The sequence below is a fragment of the Gastrolobium bilobum genome, unplaced genomic scaffold, assembly GCF_033153095.1.
Source record: "Gastrolobium bilobum isolate Gb01-03AN ecotype WA unplaced genomic scaffold, APGP_CSIRO_Gbil_v1 utg232898, whole genome shotgun sequence".
NCBI lineage: Eukaryota > Viridiplantae > Streptophyta > Magnoliopsida > Fabales > Fabaceae > Gastrolobium > Gastrolobium bilobum.
In genome coordinates, this window is record NW_026898675.1 from 9,890 (window position 1) to 31,267 (window position 21,378).

The 21,378-nt window shown below is 33.9% G+C and overlaps 1 protein-coding gene across 1 annotated transcript; it reads right to left on the bottom strand.

The window, feature by feature from the left end:
- Window positions 1-1,548: 1,548 nt before the first annotated feature.
- On the bottom strand, window positions 1,549-18,600 carry LOC133318235 (receptor-like protein EIX2). Its single transcript, XM_061520225.1, has 10 exons — window positions 18,023-18,600; window positions 17,454-17,698; window positions 15,918-16,247; window positions 15,137-15,300; window positions 14,753-14,912; window positions 4,364-4,617; window positions 3,783-4,173; window positions 3,496-3,563; window positions 2,169-3,264; window positions 1,549-2,069 (listed from the first exon to the last, which is right to left on the bottom strand). The coding sequence occupies exons 1-10, from the start codon at window positions 18,598-18,600 to the stop codon at window positions 1,549-1,551; spliced, it is 3,807 nt and encodes a 1,268-aa protein (XP_061376209.1).
- Between the last annotated feature and the right edge of the window lie 2,778 nt (window positions 18,601-21,378).

Here is a 21,378-nt window from a genome sequence, read left to right on the forward strand (position 1 = left end):
ATCAACCATTCCCTTAGGAATTTTCAACATAAATCATGCTATTTTTCTTCAAAACTCATCACCTTTATACAATTTATTACAACACATTTTATTTAAAATAAAATGTACAAAATATATCCCTAAATACCCTATAGGTCGAATCCTACAAGGCGAATTTCCAAAGATCCTTCTCTTTTACAATACATTTTCGTTACTTCATTACAACTTGCAAACACCTAGGAATGCTTCCACTAAATTCCTATTTTGAGTTTAGACACCAAGTCCTTTTTACTTAGGCATTCTTACTAACTCATCCATTTTCACTCATTTCCCACACACTATACCTTCACAATACATAATATAATTTTTTCCACAATAACTCCTACTCACTCCATGATGGCCGAAACCTAGGAGGAAGATGCAATAGGGCTTTTAAATTTTTATATCACATGTGGATGCTTACTCAACACTATAACTTCCTAAACAACAATAATCCCTCATAAATTTCACATTCTAACATCAATTATTTCCCAACAAAATATGCTCATCATTAACAAGACTCAAATCACCAAAAATATAACCATAGGGTTAGAGGTTTCTTACCTATAGTTGCCAACCCAAGCTCCAAGGAACAAAACCCAAGCTTTTCTCACTCAAAAACCCCACTTTTCCACAATGATGAATAGTGTCACGAATTGGGGGTGAGGAATATTTCTCTCTACAAGCAAAACCAGCCCAAACAAAGCGGTGGAATGGATTCCTTGGTTGATTTCCTATGGATTTCGTGTATGGACTTAAGGATTTGGTTGAGTGTGGAGGGAGAAATCAAAGGAGAAAGAAAACTTGAAAACCTAGCCTTCCATGGAGGAGAGACTCGGCCTTGAGGAGAGAGAGGGAAGGTGAGCTGATGTGAATAGTAACTTTTGGAAGGAAACTTAAGTTATAAGCACATGTGGCTTTCTCAATCGAATGTTTTTTTATCGCGTATTTTAACTTAACGGACCCGGAACTAACTTATATCTACGGAGATATTTTTATTTTTCTAAAATCCTTTACATTAATTTTAATTTGTTACTAAACAATATTCATAATTCACAGTATGGTTTTTGCACCGTTTTAACGAAATGCACTGTGAATCACTAACTGTACTTCGCTCACTTCTGAACTCAACTTATAAACTTATCATTTTCTTGGGCCTATATTGACTTGCTTGGCATATATTGGACTTTCTTATTCTTATTTCATCAATTATTTATTTCTGGACTCTACCGGTTGCTTAAACAGCAGTACAAAATACCCGGTAGAAACACTATTCACGAGATTTTCACGGAAAGTGCCAGACTATACAATTTTTCGTTCTGAACTCATATTTGTCGTCAGAATTATCAAATTATGTCTCTAAAATTATTTTGCTCTTTTTAAGCTCTACCGGTTAATTCACAAAACTGTAAATTCTCCGGCAGAACGCACTGTTCATAACATAGTCATGATTACAGTCAAAATACTCGGAATCACAGACTAAATCTAATTATGGCATTTAAATCCTTAAATTAAATCTCTAATTAAGATTTACCATTTAGGGTCATTATAAAATCCAAATGTCATACTCACAAAAAACCCATTCACATTATGACCATCATTCTTTTTGCCTTTGTGATCATCATCAGGAATTTGCCGATTGGAACTACAGTTGATGGGCAGTGGCGGACCACACAGATTGTTGTCAACAAAGTTAGATGCTTCAAAGCTTTGCAATTGAGTGCCTATTGGAATTTCCCCCCTCAAGTGATTATAAGACAAGTCAAGCTTGCTAAGAAAGCTTAAGTTTGACATGGTCGAAGGGATTTCTCCTGAAAGTCGATTCCTTGAGAAATCAATGGATTCTAATGATCTCATATTGCCAATGCTTTGTGGAATTTGGCCAGTCAACTGATTCTTGGACAAGTTCAAATAAATTAATCCATCTAGACTTGTAATTTCTCTGGGTATCCCTCCAGATAAATTATTATTAGAAAGATCAACATTTGTCACCATGCCAAGAAGATTCCTGTACTCTATACCTCTTCCTTTTGCCCATATGAGTGTAGTAACCACACTGCTTATTCCCATCGAGCTGCTTTCTCTATTGCTAAGAATGAATCCATCCATACTCCTGCTGTCTACATCGGTATGGATGAATGAATTCATACTCCTGTTCTTTAGCAACATGGCATTTAAGTGGTTGAAACATTTTGGTATATTTCCAGACAAATTATTTTGGGCAAGGTCCAAATCCTGAAGAAAAATCATATCACATATTTGATTTGGAATATGACCCAAAAATCTATTTGACCGAAGGCGAAGAATTTTCAAATTTATGAGCCTTTTTCCAACCCATGCTGGAATAATTCCTGTAAGTTTATTTTCCCCAAGGTCCAAGGAAATCAACTTTGTAGTGTTCTTCAAAATGGGAGGAAATATTCCAGATAGTGAGTTGTTATGGATGTTCAAAGAGTCTAGCTTAGCTAAGGAACCCATGGATGGGGGCAAGTACCCAACAAAACGATTTCTTTGTAAATTCACGTCCATGAGATCTGGCCATATTATCCAACAATTAGGTATTTCCCCTGATAAATTATTTGCTCCAAGATTGAAAAATTCTAAAAGCATTGGCTCATCTTGTTTTTGACATAATAAATCAGTCAGGGATCCAGAGAATGAATTGCTTGAAAGATCTAACCAAATAACACCATGAGATAGATGGGGTAATTTCCCGTGCAAGTGATTTGAGCTTAGATCAATGATTTCAGTAGATATCGGATACTTTAATGTATTAGCAAGCTCACTGTGGATATGATTATGAGATAGGTTTACATAAACAGAAGCATGAGAAACTGTTTCCCAAAACCATGTGGGGATAGAATCTGAAATCCCTGTGTTGGACATATCCAAAATGCGAAGATCCTTTTGTGACTGAATCCATGAAGGAAAGTTGGAACCTAACTGCCACGACCTCGTTCTCAATTCAATAACTTGAAAAGTAGGATGCCAATTGGGACCAACTTTTAAAGTCAAATTGTTCCCTGATGCACAAAATTCTGTTAAACTCGAAAGATTTGCAAGGTCATCTTCCTTCACAACTCCTTGAAAAAGATTGTCATCAATATTAAGATATGACAATTTAGATAAGGATTTAAGAACTTCAAATGGGTTTCCATGAAATTGATTTTTTGACAGATCAAGATTTCTTAATGATGAAAGTTTTGCAAATGATGTAGGAAGTGCACCACGAATTGAGTTGTTGGAAAAGTCCATTGTGAAAATATTTTGAAATACTCCAATTTGATCTGTCAAATTGCCTGAAAGTTGAGAACCAAAAGCTTCTAGTTGGGCGAGTCCTTGTGAAACACATGGAGCGAGAATATCTAAAATTTCATTAACCCGTTGGTTGAGTTTGAGAAATGAGAAATCTATCTCCCTTAAGTTGCAAAGATTTCCCAAAGAAGATGGAATTTTTCCTTCAAGTTGATTATGTGACAAATCAAGTCTAACAAGAGAAGTCAAATTTCCCAAAGAAGATGGAATTTTTCCTTCAAGTTGATTTACTGAAAAATAAAGTCCAACAAGAGAAGTCAAATTTCCCAAAGAAGATGGAATTTTTCCATCAAGTTGATTTTGTGAAAAATCAAGTTCAACAAGAGAAGTCAGATATCCAAAAGAAGTTGGAATTCTTCCTTCAAGTTGATTTAGTGAAAAATCAAGTCCAACAAGAGAAGTCAAATGTTGTCCCAAAGAAGTTGGAATTCTTCCTTCAAGTTGATTACCTGACAAATCGAGTCCAACAAGGGAAGTCAAATTTCCCAGGTCATCAGAAATAGTCCCATGCAAGTTGTTCCATCCTAGGTCCAAGAACTTGAGATGATGAAGACTGTATAACCAATCAGGTATAGAGAATGAATTTTCAGACAAGTCGAGATTTTCAAGTAATGTGAGGTTTTGAATACCATCAGGAATTGAAACTTGAATGTTATTTCCTCTTAGATTAAGAGAAACAATTTTCCTCAGTTCAAATATCCACTTTGGGACAAAAGAATTTGTATCTGAAAGATCAAGAGTGATGAGAGATGAGAAATTTACTGTTGATGGCTGTTTATAATAATTGAGCGTACATGCTGGCAAGCGTAACTCCATCAAAGAAGGAAGAGCTTGCAGAGTCTGTAACCAATTAAATGACTTTAATAGATTTGCATAGAGGAATCTGTCCACTGAATCCAGCATCTGAGAGGTCAAGGTAAGTTAAATTGGCCATTGCACCAAGGAAACTAGGAATTTGCATACCTTCAAAATAATTGCCACTCAAGTCCAAGTAATTCAAATGCTTCAAATCAACCAAAGAAGGATTTACCTCACCACTAAACCTCGACCTCTCATAAGCATCATGAAAATCAGGATACAAGTAATAATCAGGTACTGAAGTGTTGAGGTGAAGCTGAAGAATGTGGGCAGTTAGGTTGTTACTGCAAACAACTCCTTCCCAATGGCAGCAATTGGGATTGGAAGCATTCCAAGAAGAGAGTCTATTTGAAGGATCTTGGAGATGATGTTTGAACCTCAGAAGCGCATCACGTTCACTTGGAATGCAGAGAATCTCAGAGGAGCCTATGCAAATGCCAAAATGAAACGTAAATAAGGCAAGGCAAAAAAAGTGAACACAGAGAACAGTAAAGATGGAATGGTCCATGACTATTGCAGGCATACCAAACAATTTGTATTAGTGATTGTTGTTTCTTCTGATAAAACTGCTGTATTTATATTGGCGCCGTGCACTCTTTAGTGGCTAGTTCCCACTTGCTGATTTCCTATATTAAATTGCTTGCTCTTATATTGGCACTCTACCTAATTGCCATTTTCTGTTAGTTTAATAGTAATCGGTCCTCTTTGTCTAACTTTAACTTTATTTAGGGGTGAAAGAAGAAAGGTTTAATTGTAAAAGGGTTTTACTAATCGGAAAAAGTGTTTGTCATTTTAAATGACAAAAAGTTATGTCATTTTAAGAGGGATACAGACACAGAAAATTTGAATTTTAAATTAAAAAAAATCATCCACTTTTTCTCTCCCGTGATTTTCGTTTTTCTGTGTCTATCTCTCTCTTAAAATGACATAACTCCAAACCCTTTACTAATATGTAATAATTTTATGGTTTTGATAACACGTGCGACAGGTGCTGAAGAATCAAAATAATATTTATTTTACAATTTTTTTTTGGATAACATATTTATTTTACATTCTAATTATCTACAGAATAGAGCAATAAATATTTTTTATATTATTAAGATATTTTATGTTTCTAAGTGAGCTTGTCTTGGAATTGAATAAATAAGGGTGTAATTTACAATTAAAATTTAGTAGAACATTGAGATGACGATACATTTTAAAGTAAATCCGTAGCAGATGTACTTTTATTCGTTCATTTTAATAGCGAACTGAATTTAGACAAATATTTTCCTTTTAAACTTATGTTCTAAAAAAAAGTTAATATAACCTTTGATTTTAAAATTATAAAAATACATTTGGAAAGTTTTAAAATGTACATAAGTCCTACGCATTAACTGCACCTAGTGTATAATATGATTTATTGTAATTTTAGAGATAAATATAACTACTTATTTTTTATCATTTTTTTTTTTCTAAAATTCAACTTAGTCCCTTTATAAGAATACTTTTTGAAAGGGTTACTATAATCTCCAAAAAATGCAAATAGTCCATATGTTCTCAAAGAATGCCTTATTATGATTTTCAAAGAGTGCGACTTCAGGGTTAAATGAACAATTCGACAAAATAAAATATAAACTTTTCCATACAAAAAAAATATAAATTTTTAATAATATTCAATATAATATTGAAATTAACTTCAACTACGTAAATTTTATTTTATCTAAAACTTTTATCTAAATATTTTTTTATTTATTTCTTAAGTCAATTCTTTCGCGGGCGTGCGTGTGTGTGTCTATATATATATATGGAAAAATATTTTTCAAACAGCTTGAGATAAGTTTATCTCTGAACACTCCAAAAGTACGTCCTTATATTAATTGATTCACCTTTGAATAGTTATGATTTCATTTTTCTCTCTCTTCCTTTATTACCATTGATCCATCTTTGTACGATTATGATTTATCAGCCGGAGATAAAATTATCTCAAGCAGCTTGAGATAAGTTTATCTCCGATTACCCCAAAATTACATCCTTATATTAATTGATTCACCGTTGAATAGTTATGATTCCATTTTTCTCTCTCTTCCTTTATTACCATTGATCCATCTTTGTACGATTATGATTTATCAGTCGGAGATAAAATTATCTCAAACAGCTTCAGAAACAATAAGTCCATATATATATATATATATATATATATATATATATATGAAAAAACATTTCTCAAGCTGCTTGAGATAAGTTTATCTCCGGCCACTCCAAAACTACGTCGTTTTGATTATTTATTTTCTTATATTTATTGATTCACCTTTGAATGGTTATGATTCCTTTATTTCTTTCTCTTCCTTAATCATCATTGATCCATCTTTGTACGGTTATAATTTAGTAGCCGGAGATAAAGTTATCTCAGGCAGCTATATATATATATATATATATATATATATATATATATATATATATATACGGTTATAATTTAGTAGCCGGAGATAAAGTTATCTCAGGCAGCTTGAGAAATGTTAAGCCCTATATATATATATATATATATATATATATATATATATATATATATATATATATATATATATATATATATATATATATATATGAGGTAGGATCCTTTGATATCGGTGTCAAATTTTAAGTTTGACACCTCATTTGAGAGCAGTTAGATCAAAAAAGATCAATGGTGTCAGATGCTTACAAATCAAAGTCGTTGATCTTTTTTGATCTAACGACTCTCAGATGAGGTGTCAAACTTGAAATTTGACACCTCATCTGAGAGCCCTTAGATAAAAAAATATCAATGGTGTCACATGCTTACAAATCAGAGTCATTGATCTTTCTTGATCTAAGGACTCTCAGATGAGGTGTCAAACTTCAAATTTGACACCGGTGTCAAAAGATCCTGCCTCATATATATAGATATATATATATATAAATATATATATATATATATATTTATATATATATTTATATATATATATATCTATATATTTATATGTGGGAATATTATATTTATAAATTTTTATTTATAAACTCTTGCAAATCATATGATGTCTTACTGGTACGAGACTCTTGAGCGAAGTCTTACCGGAAAGACATAGTATAGTTTGTAAAAAAAAAGTTTGTCAATATTAGTGGTGTTCGCGGTCTGATTGGATCGATTTTGGAAGAAAAAATTATTCGATCTAATCCCTTCGGTTTGATAATGTAATCATCCATTCGGTTTGGTTTTTTTTTCAAATTCGATCCTATCTAATCCAATTTTTTCGGTTTGGATTTGATTGGTTTTTGACTATTCGAAAAACTTAAAATTTGATTCATAATTATTGTGAAAACAATATATCTTTTGTATATATTGGTTGTAAAGTTTTTTTAAAAAAAAATAATACACAAGCATCAGTAAATTATAATATAATTTTTTTTTGGTGCAGTAAGATATGAAGCTCTACACAGATAAAATTTACCGATTGAATATGACTAGATTTTTGCTTGGGTTTAGTTGATGAGTTAATGGGTCTTGAATTTAGAATTTTTTGGGCTATGATTAAGGATATGCTCAAGTAAGTATATGGGAATTAATATATTAGATCGATTTGGATTGAATCGGTTTTCATTAACCAAACCAAAAATCGATCCAATTCAATCAAAATTTGTGATTTTTTTTTTCGGTTTTCAGTTTTTCTATTATCGGTTTATTCGGTTATCAAATTTTTGGTTCGGTCACCGCGGTTTGAATCGATATGAACACCCCTAGTCAATATAATCCTCATATATATATATATATATATATATATATATATATATATATATATATATATATATATATATATATATAGGTAGGATCCTTTGACACCAGCGTCAAATTTAAAGTTTGACACCTCATCTAAGAGCCGTTACAATCAAAAAATATCAACGACTTTGATTTGTATACATGTGACACCATTGATCTTTTTTTATCTAATGGCTCTCAGATGAGGTGTCAAACTTTAAATTTGACGCCGGTGCCAAATGATCCTACCTCATATATATATATATGGGTCAGGATCATTTTACACCTATGTAAGTTACACTCTCAATCTTGTCTGTTGATCCCACTTATATCTAAGGGTTCAAATATCTAACGGCTCTCAGATGAGGTGTCAAACTTTAAATTTGACACCGGTGACAAAGGATCCTACCTCATATATATATATATATATATATATATATATATATATATATATATATATATATATATATATATATATATATATATATGGGTCAGGATCATTTTACACCAATGTAAGTTACACTCTAAATCTTGTCCGTTGATCCCACTTATATTTAAGGGTTCAAATTTTTTAATAACGTGAGCCATTGAATACAAGTGGATCAATGGTCAAAGATTGAGTGTAAGATTTTTAACTCTTACACCGGTGTAAGAATATCCTATATATATATGAGGTAGGATCCTTTGACACCAGTGTCAAGTTTCAAATTTGACACCTCATCTAAGAGCCATTAGATCAAAAAAGATCAATGGTGTCACATGCTTACATATCAGAGTCGTTGATCTTTTTCGATCTAACAGCTATCAGATGAGGTGTCAAATTTAAAACTTGTCAAAGGATTCTACCTCTCTATATATATATTACTATTATTACTTGACTATCTTTTTTACCAACATTTATTTTAAGAAAATTGTTTTCTTTTTTAATTTCATTATTCTTTGATTTTATTTTAAATAATAATACAAATTAATTTTATATATAATTATTTTAAGTTTTTTATTTTATATATTATCATTTTAACTTTTTTTAATTCTCAAGGAAGTTTTATTATATAGTATCAATACTATTTGAAAAAAAATTATATTATTTTTGTTATCCTAATACAGTTTGTTTCTTTAATTTCTGCATTAATGTAATTTGTTACTTTAATTAAAATTCAACAGAATATTGATTATACAATTTCACCTTTAATTCTTATCTTTTAAATATTAGCATGCATTTAATGATATTATCAATTGTTTCTCAAAAAAATTGCAAAGTAAATATAACTATTTAAATAATTGTTAATAGGTAGCAATATTTATTGCATATCAAGATATTTTTGGATAAAATTATTGATATTCTTGTGTTATATACAATATTTAGAATTGGATTGTGATGATTAATATCACATGAAACTCATTAAATGATGTACAAATTGACAATAACATCATTCGCAAGTGTAAGGTGTATTGAAATTAAAGTAAAATTTAATTTTCATGTGATTTAATGTAAATAGAAGTAAAAATTGTCGTAAATTATTTTTTTTTTACCAGAATAGTTCATCAAAAATAAATTATTAGATAAAATGTAAGTTTAAACTTATTGAACCACGATAAAACTTAATTTTTTTTAAAGAAACAAACTAAAGGAAAATTCTTTATTTTTTCCTTTTTGGTAGTATTTCTCTATAATATTAATACAGTCTATAGTCTACCAAAAAAAAAAAAAAAAATACAATCTACATATTTTTGTCATTTTTAATTTTTTTTTCAGAAATAATATACATCATATATTTTTAGGGATAAGTTATTTTGCCTACTCTCATTTTACCTACCTTTGTCTACTCCTTTCATTACCGTTCAATTACAATATAATCTAATGGTTCATAATTACGAAATAAATAAATCCTTTTTCACCCTTTCTTTCTCTTCAATTTCTCCCGCACCCTTTCTCTTTCCTCTCCTTTCTCTCTTCCTTTCCTTGACGATCCTTTATTTTTATTTTTATCGTTTGATGGTTTATTCGTTTTATTGATACGTTCTAATTTTTTTTATTTGTTTTGAGGGTTTATAATTACAATTTTCAGATTCATTGATATTTGATGGTAATCTGACTGATATGAAATCATATAATAACTTGATTGTGTGGGAATCAAATAAATATATTTTTATTGTTTATTTTTTCTCATATGCAATGTATTGTCCTAAAAGTCCTCTTTTTAAAAAAAAATATATTTTATTTGTTATTATTAATTATTGTCAGTGATTCGGTATTCTACCTTTTGAATTTATGGTGTTATGTTGGTTATTTGTGAAACAGGAGGTGGAGTTGCTGGAATTGTGCTCCCTGAAAAGGTTCTTCGAAGTGCAGTAAACAAATCGGATTCAAAGATATACTTTGTGTTCATAAGCATGGAAAAAAATTGATAAATTAAAATTGGGAATATATGTAATTAACCAAAAAAAAATCAAAAAACCTTATAAGGATCGTTGGATTAGTTTTGCGAAAAAACCTGATAAGTTCCAAAAAAAGAAAGAAAAAGAAGCTACACTGCCGTGCATTCGCCTGGCGACAGAGATCAGCAATAAAGGTTGTGAAAAAAATAGATATAGCAGAAAGGATGTGGGAGGAATTGAAGAGAAAAGAAAGAAGAAAAAGGATTTATTTTATTTCGCATTGTAGTGAAAGGGGTAGGCAAAATAGGAGTATGCAGAATAACATATCCCATATTTTTATTAGAGATCTGTATAACCAATCCCTAACTAAGTTTATAGTTGTTTTCATTCGTTTAAACCCTCCAATTATAACTACATACACCTAACACATAGGTATGTTAGGTACAACTAATAGGATAGGGGTGTAAATAGGTTAGGCCGACTTACAGGAGCCTACGGCCTAGCCTATATTAGGCCAGACTTATCTTATTATAAATCGTAAAATAGAACATACCTAGACTTTTAGAAAAACCCATTAAAAAATAGGTTCTAGCCTATATTTGTCCTCACATGCACAATTTGAAGACCACTATTAAATTAGTGGCTTTTTGAATTTTGAATCACATAATATAAACTATTCAAATTAAGGAAATTAAAACCAATTGAGTGACCAAATTGTGCAGCACCCGAATTCATCCCAAATTTTCAAAACTAAGAGAGAGAAAACTCAAGTATCTCTTTCGAGTGTTGTTCTGAGTGAGATGCATTTTCTTAATTTAAGAGAGTCATATTGTTATTTCCTTATATTTAGAGTTAGTGAAAATCTTCTTTAATTTTTCATGTGATTTCTTCTAATGGGGGTTTTTCATATAAATATTGTGTGTCATTCTAATTGGTGTATTTGTTGATATTTTGATTAGCGAAATTAAAATAAAGTTAATTATATTATGAATGTCTAGAAAAATGAGTGATTATTTAATTAATTACTGTTGTGTAGCACGAAAAGCCTCCCACTAAATTTATGCTTACCTAACCAATTGTTGTAGTTACCAATGTTTTGAAATTTCAGTTTCTCTCAACTCTATTTTAATTGCATGCTAACAAATTTGGCATTAATATAAGGGGGCGTTTGATAGAGGAGATATTTTTTTTATCGGGAAAAAAAGATTTCCGAGAATATAGTGAAATTTTTTTCCCCGGGTAAGTTACAAAAAGATGTTTGGTAGGTTTAAAATTTTTCCGGGAATATTGAGTTAATTTTACTAATTCCCTGGGAAAATAAAAATATCATGTATCAGATGGTATTTTCGTTTGAGATTCTGTAGTTAAAACTGAAATGATAAAAATTTTTTTTTTCAGAAAATATTTTCAGTTTCTCATATCAAACATTGGAAAAAAATTTGTCCCACCCCATTTTCTCAAGATTTCTAAAACAATCTTCATACCAAATAGCGTCTGTATCCTAATTGTTACGATTTGATAGATCGATATGTCCAATCATAGATTGGTATGTTAATATAGGATCTGTTTTTCCTCTCTCAGGTACCTATAGGAGAGGTACCCTAAAGATAAGCGGATCACTGTGCACTATAATATAACGACATAGTCAAGGTGTGAGGTGTGTGCACAGTGATAAGCTAAGAGAGGGGGGGGGGGGGTTAGAGAGTGTGTACCTTATTGATTTAACTCCTTATTTATAGAAGGGTTACCTGATAGGAGTGTACTGCCAGGCCTCTTAGGAATATTGAGGGCCCAAGTCCAACTGCTTAGTTGATTGGATAGAATTGTCATTAATAGAAGATTCCCTTCCTTTTGTGCTGTCCTTTATTGGTCCTTCTAGAAAATGAACCTATGTCAGGTCCATAACAGTAATAGTTGTGAAACATGTTCTATTATTTAATCGTCCCATTCAAGAATATAACTTAATGTTTTAAAATTCAAATTTTTATTAGTTTGTGTTTCATTTTCATTATTTTGTCAATGCTTGGTGGTTCGTTGGATAAAATTGCTTCTATTTGTATTGGCGCTCTACCTGGGTGCTTCATTTTTTTATTCATAATTGTCACGCGAAATTTGAGTGCTTTATTTTTTAATTCCATTCACATAGCAATGGAAGATTTTTTATTTTATTTTTAAAATTTTCTTTAATTATTCGTTCTGCGTATTAATATATCAAAAGGTTAATCATTGCAATATTCACCCTAAGTTTTCGTCTTTCTCCCGTATTATCCAAATTTTAAAAGCCCGATTTTAACCCCATCTGGAAAGATCTTTTTAGTTGTGGAAAGATCATCCCCCATCATATATCATCTTGGCACTGAAAATAATTTTAGTAGTTTCATAGTAATTAATATTCGGTATTGAGTTTCAAACTTTGAAGCCTAGATACCTGACCTATAGAGTTTTGGAGTCCGCAGACCATAAAATATATTTTGACCGAATGTTGGCAATTTGGCATTTGAGAGGAAAATATGATATTTCGATGATTAATTGATTATTGAGAAGTGTTCACAATGCAATGTGTTACATTTATACTTTGGAAGAATTTCGTAATTTTTTTGGAAATATTATATTTATAAACTTTTTATTTATAAACTCTTACAAATTATACTATGTCTTACCGGTAAGATACTCTTGAGTGAAGTCTTACTGGTAAGACATAGTGTAGTTTGTAAATTTGTAAATAAAAAAATTTGTCAATATAACCATCCTCATCTTTTTTTGTTTACATTTCAACTAATACATCAGTGTAAAACTAAAACCCCGCAAGTCTGCAATTACAACTGGCAAATAAGCATTTTAATATATGATTTGTTTTTTCTAAAGTTACTTTAAACAACTTTGTCTAATGTTTTCTAAAATGATGTCGTTTTGAGGCGAAAATCATAGTGTATTTGTAATTTTAATTTATTTCAGGGTTATAATAGTCTTTATCCTTCCTATCCAAGCTTAGCCACCTATATAAATTATTTTACGCATAAAAGTGTTCTCACTTGGCGAAATAGTAACTCCAAACGTATACCTCCTTTCAAAATGGCCAAAACTCATTTTAAGGCCATACAAAAGAGCTATCTTATTTTCTTTTTTATTTCACCAAAGCAAAGGTTTATACACCTTAGAATATTATTCCACGCATAAAAGTATGCTCGCTTTGCAAAACAGTAACTCCTAGCACATACCTCCTTTGTAAATGACTAAGAGGCACATAAAGGAAATCATGTCAATTTCATGATTCCAATGCTTTAGTCAATCAAATTTAACCTTATCATACAACCATAATCATCATTAGGTAATAAAACCCTTTTTACACATTAATTCATCCATTTATGCCTCAAAACATAAGACACCATTAAGCGTCATTCAATTAATTCACTCAATTCACAACTTGCATATACATATAAACTTCACAAAGTGTCAATTATTTTTTGAACATTAAACCCTAATTTTTCACACCATGGCTGAACCTAATGGGAGGGATTCAAGGGAATTTTTCAAATTTTAAGCACATGTTAATGTTTATTTCACATCCTAACTTCATTAACAATACTAATCCATCACAAATTTCAATATTCGAACTCAATAATATTCCATAACATATGATCATAATATTCAAAACTCAAATCATGACATCTTCTCCAAAAACACAAGAGGGGAGTTAGGGCATTTACCTTAGAAGCTTCAAATCACTAAGAGAAAGACAATCCAAGCCTTCAAGCCAAGAAAAATATCATTTTTCTCCTCTTGTGAACAGTACCCGCGATCTAGGGATGCAGAAATCTCTCAATATAATGACTCCCAACTAAAACTAAGCTATGGGTTTTGTAGAGGATGAAATTTGACACACTTTAGGCTTTGGAATGGATTGATTTCATCAATCCTAGCTCAAGTTATCAAGGATTGAAGCTCCCTCAAGCTTTTTTTTCCTTCCCTCTTTACTCTCTGTATCGTCGCGTGGAGAAGAAGGAGAATACGAGGCTTTTAGTCAAATTTCACTTACATAGGTTAAGTGAAATTTAACTGGGTAAGAGCTTATCTATCTAATGACCTCTATTCTTTACCAAACTTTACCCAATGGACTAGAATATTTTTTCAGTCATATTTCTAACTTTACTTTCACTTTTTAGGTAACTTTGCTTACCCGCATTTTTACCCTTTAACTGTCATTTTAACTCCTTTTTTTTTACCAAAGGTGACTTTATTTCTTTTACTTCTAATTATTCTTCAATATTAAATCCACAATAACTAGTGAGGGTTATTATATTCACCCCACCTTTTAAGAATTTTGCCCACAAAATCAAACGTAAGACATAACACATACCTGACGTCAAACTCAGGATAACGCTGGAGAATATCATTCTCCCGCTCCCAAGTAGCGTCTTGGAGTTAAACCTTCCCATTGTACCTTGATCATGGGAATAACCCTGTTCCTCAATACTTTCTCATCGCGAGCCAGAACCTTCAGTGGTCCCACAACAAATTTCAAATCTTTCTTTACCTTAATATCGTCCTGCTGGACAATGTTGGATGCATCATGTACATATTTGCGAAGCTGACTAATGTGAAAAACACTATGCAGATTTGACAGATGTGGAGGTAAGGCAAGCTGGTACGCTACAGGTCCCACTCTCTGGATAATCTGGTAGGGGCCAATGAACCTAGGACTCAACTTCCTCCCTCCAAGAGCACGCCCAACACCTGTAGTCGGAGACAAACAGATAAATACATGATCCTCTGCAGAAAATTCTAGGGGTCGATGTTTTGCATCATAATAACCCTTTTGCGGCTCTGTGCTTTCTTTAGTCGATCCTTAATCATTATAATCTGATCAGTATTTTCCTGGACCATATCAGGCTTAAATAACTGTCTCTCACCAATTTCTGACCAGCTAGTAGGTGCCCTGCACCTACGGCCATACAAAGCCTCATAGGGAGCCATACCTAAACTGGCATGATAAATATTATTGTAGGAAAATTCCACTAGAGGTAGATACTTATCCCAAGCAGTCCCCTGCTCTAACGCACAAGCCCTCAACATGTCCTCCAGAGTCTGAATGGTCCTCTCTGTCTGACCATCAGTCTGAGGATGCTAAGCCGTACTTAATCTCAGCTGCGTACCGAATTCCTGCTGCAATGCTTCCTAGAGTCGAGAAGTGAACTTAGGGTCCCGATCACTAATGATACTTTCAAGAACACCATGAAGTTTCACAATCTCCTTCACATATAATCGAGCCAACTGCTCTGTAGAGAAACTCGTCTGACTGGAATGAAATGTGCGGACTTTGTTAATCTGTCTACCACCACCCATATAGAATCAAAACCAGCCCGAGTTCTCGGTAATGCCACTACGAAATCCATAGAAATACTGACCCATTTCCATTCCAGAATATCCAAGGGCTGCAGTAATCCAGAAGACCTCTGATGCTCAATCTTAACTTTCTGACATGACAAACACTTGTTTACAAACTGAGCAATATCTTTCTTCATGCCTGACCACCAGAAATTTTGTTGCAAGTCTTGGTACATCTTGGTAGCACCAGGATGGATAGTGTACTTACCCATATGGGCCTCAGCCAACACCTCATCCACCATCTGACCCTTGGAAACAATGATCCGATCTTTATAAAACTTAAGACCGAACGTATCAGTAGATACAAAGTCCTGTTCTTTCATAGACTGAACCTCTTCATCAAGTAATTGAGCCTCTTTAAGCCGCTCAACTAACGAGTTCTGGACTACCGTAATAGTCAACAAATACGAGCTATCTTCTGTATTCACAGGAATGTTGAGATCCCTAAACTTCTCAATGAAATCATACTTAGAAATCATCATATTAGCTATACAAAGCGCCTTTCTGCTTAAAGCATCGGCCACCACATTGGCTTTACCTGGGTGATTTTGCAATTCAAAATCATAATCCTTCAGAAATTCCACCTATCGGCGTTTCCTCATATTCAACTCTTTCTGATCAAATAAATACTTTAAACTTTTGTGGTCACTGTAGACAATGAAATCGACACCGTACAAAAAGTGTCGCCAGATTTTCAATGCAAACACTTCGGTTGCCAACTCAAAAACATGTGTCGGATAATTCTCCTTATGTGGCTTTAACTGCCGAGAAGCATAAGCAACCACCTGACATTGCTGCATCAATACACATCCTAATCCAAACTTAGAAGCATCACAGTATACTTCAAATTTATCTGCAGGATCAGGCAATATCAACACGGGAGCAATAGTCAACTTCATTTTTCTCTCCTGAAAACTCACTTCACATTCTTGGGTCCACACAAATGGGTTCCCTTTACGGGTTAACCGCGTCAAGGGTAGTACCATCTGTGAGAATCCCTCAATAAAACGCCTGTAATATCCCGCCAAACCAAGAAAATTCTTTATCTCGGTAATATTTTTAGGACGCTCCCATTCTAACACTACTTCAATCATACTCGGATCCACTGTCGCTCCTTCAGACGAGATGACATGGCCCAGAAATTGTATTTCAGAAAGTCAGAAATCACATTTTGACGGCTTAGTATACAACTGATGCTCTCTCAGAATCTGCAAAACCACCTTTTGATGCTCATAATGCTCTTCTTTGCTATTTGAATATATCAGTATGTCATCAATAAAGACAACCACAAACTGATCCAGATAGGCTTTAAAGATCTGATTCATATAACTCATGAAAACGGCCGGTGCATTTGTAAGCCCAAAAGGAATAACTAGGTACTCATAGTGTCTATATCAGGACCTGAAAGCTGTCTTCGGAACATCATCCGTCTTTATCCGGATCTGATGATACCCGAATCGGAGATCAATTTTAGAAAATACAGTCGCACCACGCAACTGATCCAACAAATCATCTATCCGCGGGAAAGGATACTTATTCTCAACAGTAACCTTGTTCAACTGCCGGTAATCCGTACATAATCTCATAGACCCATCCTTCTTCTCAACAAAGGTCACCGGGGCTCCCCAAGGAGACACACTCGGTCTAATAAAAATTTTTCTGGACAAGTCTTTAATCTGCTTCTTTAACTCAGATAATTCCAGCGATGACATCCAGTATGGGGCTAGAGAGATAGGCCCCACACCAGACAACAAGTCAATTGAGAATTCAATTTCTCTCTCTAGCGGAAAGTGTGGAATTTCATCCAGAAAGACATCTTCAAACTCAGAGACAATAGGGATATCAGATATTGGCTCTTTATTGATACCAACCAGACCTACAAATAGAATAAACCCAGAATCTCCTTCCTTCAAGGCCTTTACAACCCGAAGAACAGACAGATAAGGAGACTCTCTCTCTTCGTCATTAGAGGAGACATAAATGGTCTTACTGCAGCAATCAATCTTCACACAGCACTTAGACAACCAATCCATTCCCAAAAATAAATTCACAGAGGCAAGATGTAAGAGAATAAAGTCAGCAGAATACTCCCTGCCTTCATACTTGAATTTCACATTTTTGCAAATATATTTTTCATCAAAAACACTTCCCACCGCCGTAACAATGCGCATAGGAGTTCTCATTTTTTTCACACACAGATTAAATGCTTTGGCTACATAATCAGCAAGAAAAGAATGTGTGGCACCAGAATCAAACAAGACACTAAGCATTTCATTGTGGATAGAAATCATACCGCGCACCAAAATAGCGGACCTCTCAGCCTCTTGCTGAGTCATTGCATACACTCGAGAAAATGGAGGTGGAAGAGGTAGAGATGGTTCCTCAACCACCATAGGAGCCGGAGTAGCCTGAATGGTAGAAACCTGTCCCCCGTTAAAGGGACAGTCCTTAATGAAATGGCCAACTTGGTCACATTTATAACAAAGTCTTTGTTCTTTCCTGGAAACCCCAGAATGAATCTTACCACATGTAGAGCACTGAGGAGAAGATTTAAAATTCCCAGACTTTGAATTTCCAGCCTTCTTGAACTTGCCATCAGATTGTTTAACCTGTAAACATTTCCCTTTAGAATTCCCAGAAGTGTTTTTAGGACTAGACTTAGAAGTAGCTTGGTCCTTGTTCTTTTTTCTATAATACTCTTGAATATATTTAAACTTACTGATAATTTCCATGAAAGTGTCAGAAGAATGTCCTGCAAGCTTTTCAGAAATGTTATCATGTAGTCCTCTTTGAAATTTAAACATCAGATCTTCCTCAGTAAGCGGAGCTCTCTGGAAGTGAGAATATTTTTCCAGCTTGTTAAATTTATTCAGATATTCGTCGATGGACATTTGACCCTGTTTCAAGTCCTCAAATTCTCCATTTTTCCTTAGGCGGGCTTCTTCCGGAAAATATCTCATCAAAAAGTGTCTTTCAAATAAAGGTCATGTGATGACATAACCCTGACATTCCAAGGGTTGACGAGTATTTTTCCACCAGTCAGCGACATCACTCTGCAACATATATGAAGCATATAATAGTTTCTGCTGATCATCACACTCCATAACTGTAAAAATACGATCCAATTCCTATAACCACTGAATTGCAGCAATAGGATCAATGCCGCCTTTATAATGTGGTGGTGTGTGTTTTCGAAATGCATTTAGCATTCTATCTCTCTGATCTTTATTAGTGACTGGAAGCCCCACACCACCCTTGTGACTGGACGCTTCATTTAGATTATTATTCCCTTCATCCTCCTTTACATGGAGAGGATAAGATGGAGGAGTAGGCTGCTGTGGCGGTGGATGTGGCTGCTGCTCTGGCAAAGGCTGTGGCTGCTTGTAAGAGCCCGTTGTACACCGATATTGTTAACATTAATTATGATATTAAGTGTGGTTACAATCACAACAATTCATTTATAAAAATGCGAGTAAACTTTTTCTGTTTATTACGCGAGCATTTAAAACAATAAAAAGCGTAATAATTAAAAGCTGTGACCGTAACTGTAAAATCTTTGTGAAATAATTATTTAAACTATTTTTATAACATATATTACTTCTCTCAAGTCACTAAGGGGTTCCCATAAACCCACTTAGCTAAAATCTCACTTTCACATTTTCTACCTACCCGAACATGGTTCGGTCTTTAATTTTCTGCGGACAAACCGCATACGAAAAGTCTCCCATATTTTTGTATGTTATTATAGACTTAATTACCTTTCTAGGAAGCTATCACACGAGTCATAAAGTTCTCGTTTGCTCCGGATATCGCCGTTTGAAGTTGGACAAGCAAATCTGAAAGCCAACCCCAAAACAGCTCCAAACATCCTTCACTCAATCCATTATTCTCGAAAATCCACTCGACCAATTGCTCTGAAATTTTTATACAACAAACTATACACCTCAAGATTAAATTTTACATATTATACACCTAATTTTACCACGAAATGAAGCAGGAATAATTTTCCCGAACTCGGTCCAGATCAGCCCCATGTGCAGGGGCCAACAGGGCAGTCTGTGTTCTCAGCCTTCTACAGGACGACTCCAAATCTAGAAAAATCCAAAATTTTACCACAAGATAGAGGACATCTCAAGCATCAAAACGGAGTATGGCACGTTCCTATCGGACCACTGTGGAGGGAGATATGCTCTCCCAAAGTTCTCCTAAATTCTGCCAATTTCTAGAAAATTCGCGAGAGTTTCCTTTATTTTTCCAATAATCTCCAAGTTTGCAAAAATGTTCTATGGCCTCAATTTGTACCTAATAATCATTGGGTGGCACACAAGGATCAACAATGCCTTGGTGCTCTTACAACCCTTCACAGTTTATATCCAATTTAATCATTATGCTCAATTCATGCTTACTTTCTCAAGTTAATCCATTTCAATCACAATAATCATTTGTATGCTTCTTGCAATATAAAACATAAATCAATCCTAGAATAGGCCTATTGCCCTTTCATCATATTACATACTTCCATATTACATCAAGTCTTCATGTACAAATTACAAGTCTTCCAAATGACATATTACAATTACAAACTATAACCTTCAAATAAAACATAATAAATACTCCAAAATAAACATGATAAATCAAGACTAAACTTAGACAAAATATATCATGAACAAAATGATACTCATATCCTAATCATATGCATTGTTCATGACCTAAGTCTAGCCTAGGCCCACTGGCCAACAAAATTCAAAATAGGTAGTCCTACGTCTAAATCAACCTACGGGCTTCTTGTGTGCCGCTCCAACTCCATTGCTACCTCATGAAATAAAGCCCCCAAAATAGGGTGAGATATAAGAATATATCTCAGTAACCCAAAGATTCTAGAGAATACTCCGCCCAATGGCTCACTTCGATGCATATAAATAACATAACATAACATCTGAAAACGGGATAAAGCAAGGGGATTTAGTGAAATAGTGGAGCATAAGGATACAAAATACGACGAAGCTGGAATGGTCGATGCCAAAACCACGCAACGTCTAGCATATAAGCCTACAGGTTTCAAACCATGGCGTGTTACCAGAACATCAAACCAAGGCACCTTCCATCCATAACCACCCGAGACTTCCTAGTGTGCTCCTATCCGGATCACACACCACGACCCCAGGTCAACTGGAACTCCCTCACGGAGACCTATCCAGTGGAAGTTCGTAACGCCAAAAGGCAAACAGTCTATTGGCTAGAGACACGGTACATCCTATGTACCAACACACATACAATATGCATGAACATGTTATCCTATATTATTTACATACACTTCCTACCATTACCCTTAACGAGCATGGTGGAACACACAAGGGGATCAAACCCCAGTACCAAGAGGCTACCTGTATAATCCTCTCCCACAGCTCCAATGCAGTATATTTCCCGAGCTAGGTACACAACAGAAATGCCTACGCAGAGGACATTCCCAATTAATTACCATTCATACGAACACTGCAAGTTATTAACTCTTCAAGCATGGTTTCAAATACTCACCACAATCCCACTTGGTCCGGGACCAAGGGAAACCCTCCGAGCTCACGGTTCGGGGTTCAAATCCAAGAAAAGCAACCTACAATGACCATATACGGATCATCAACACACGGTAAATCTATCAAAATCCAAAAACG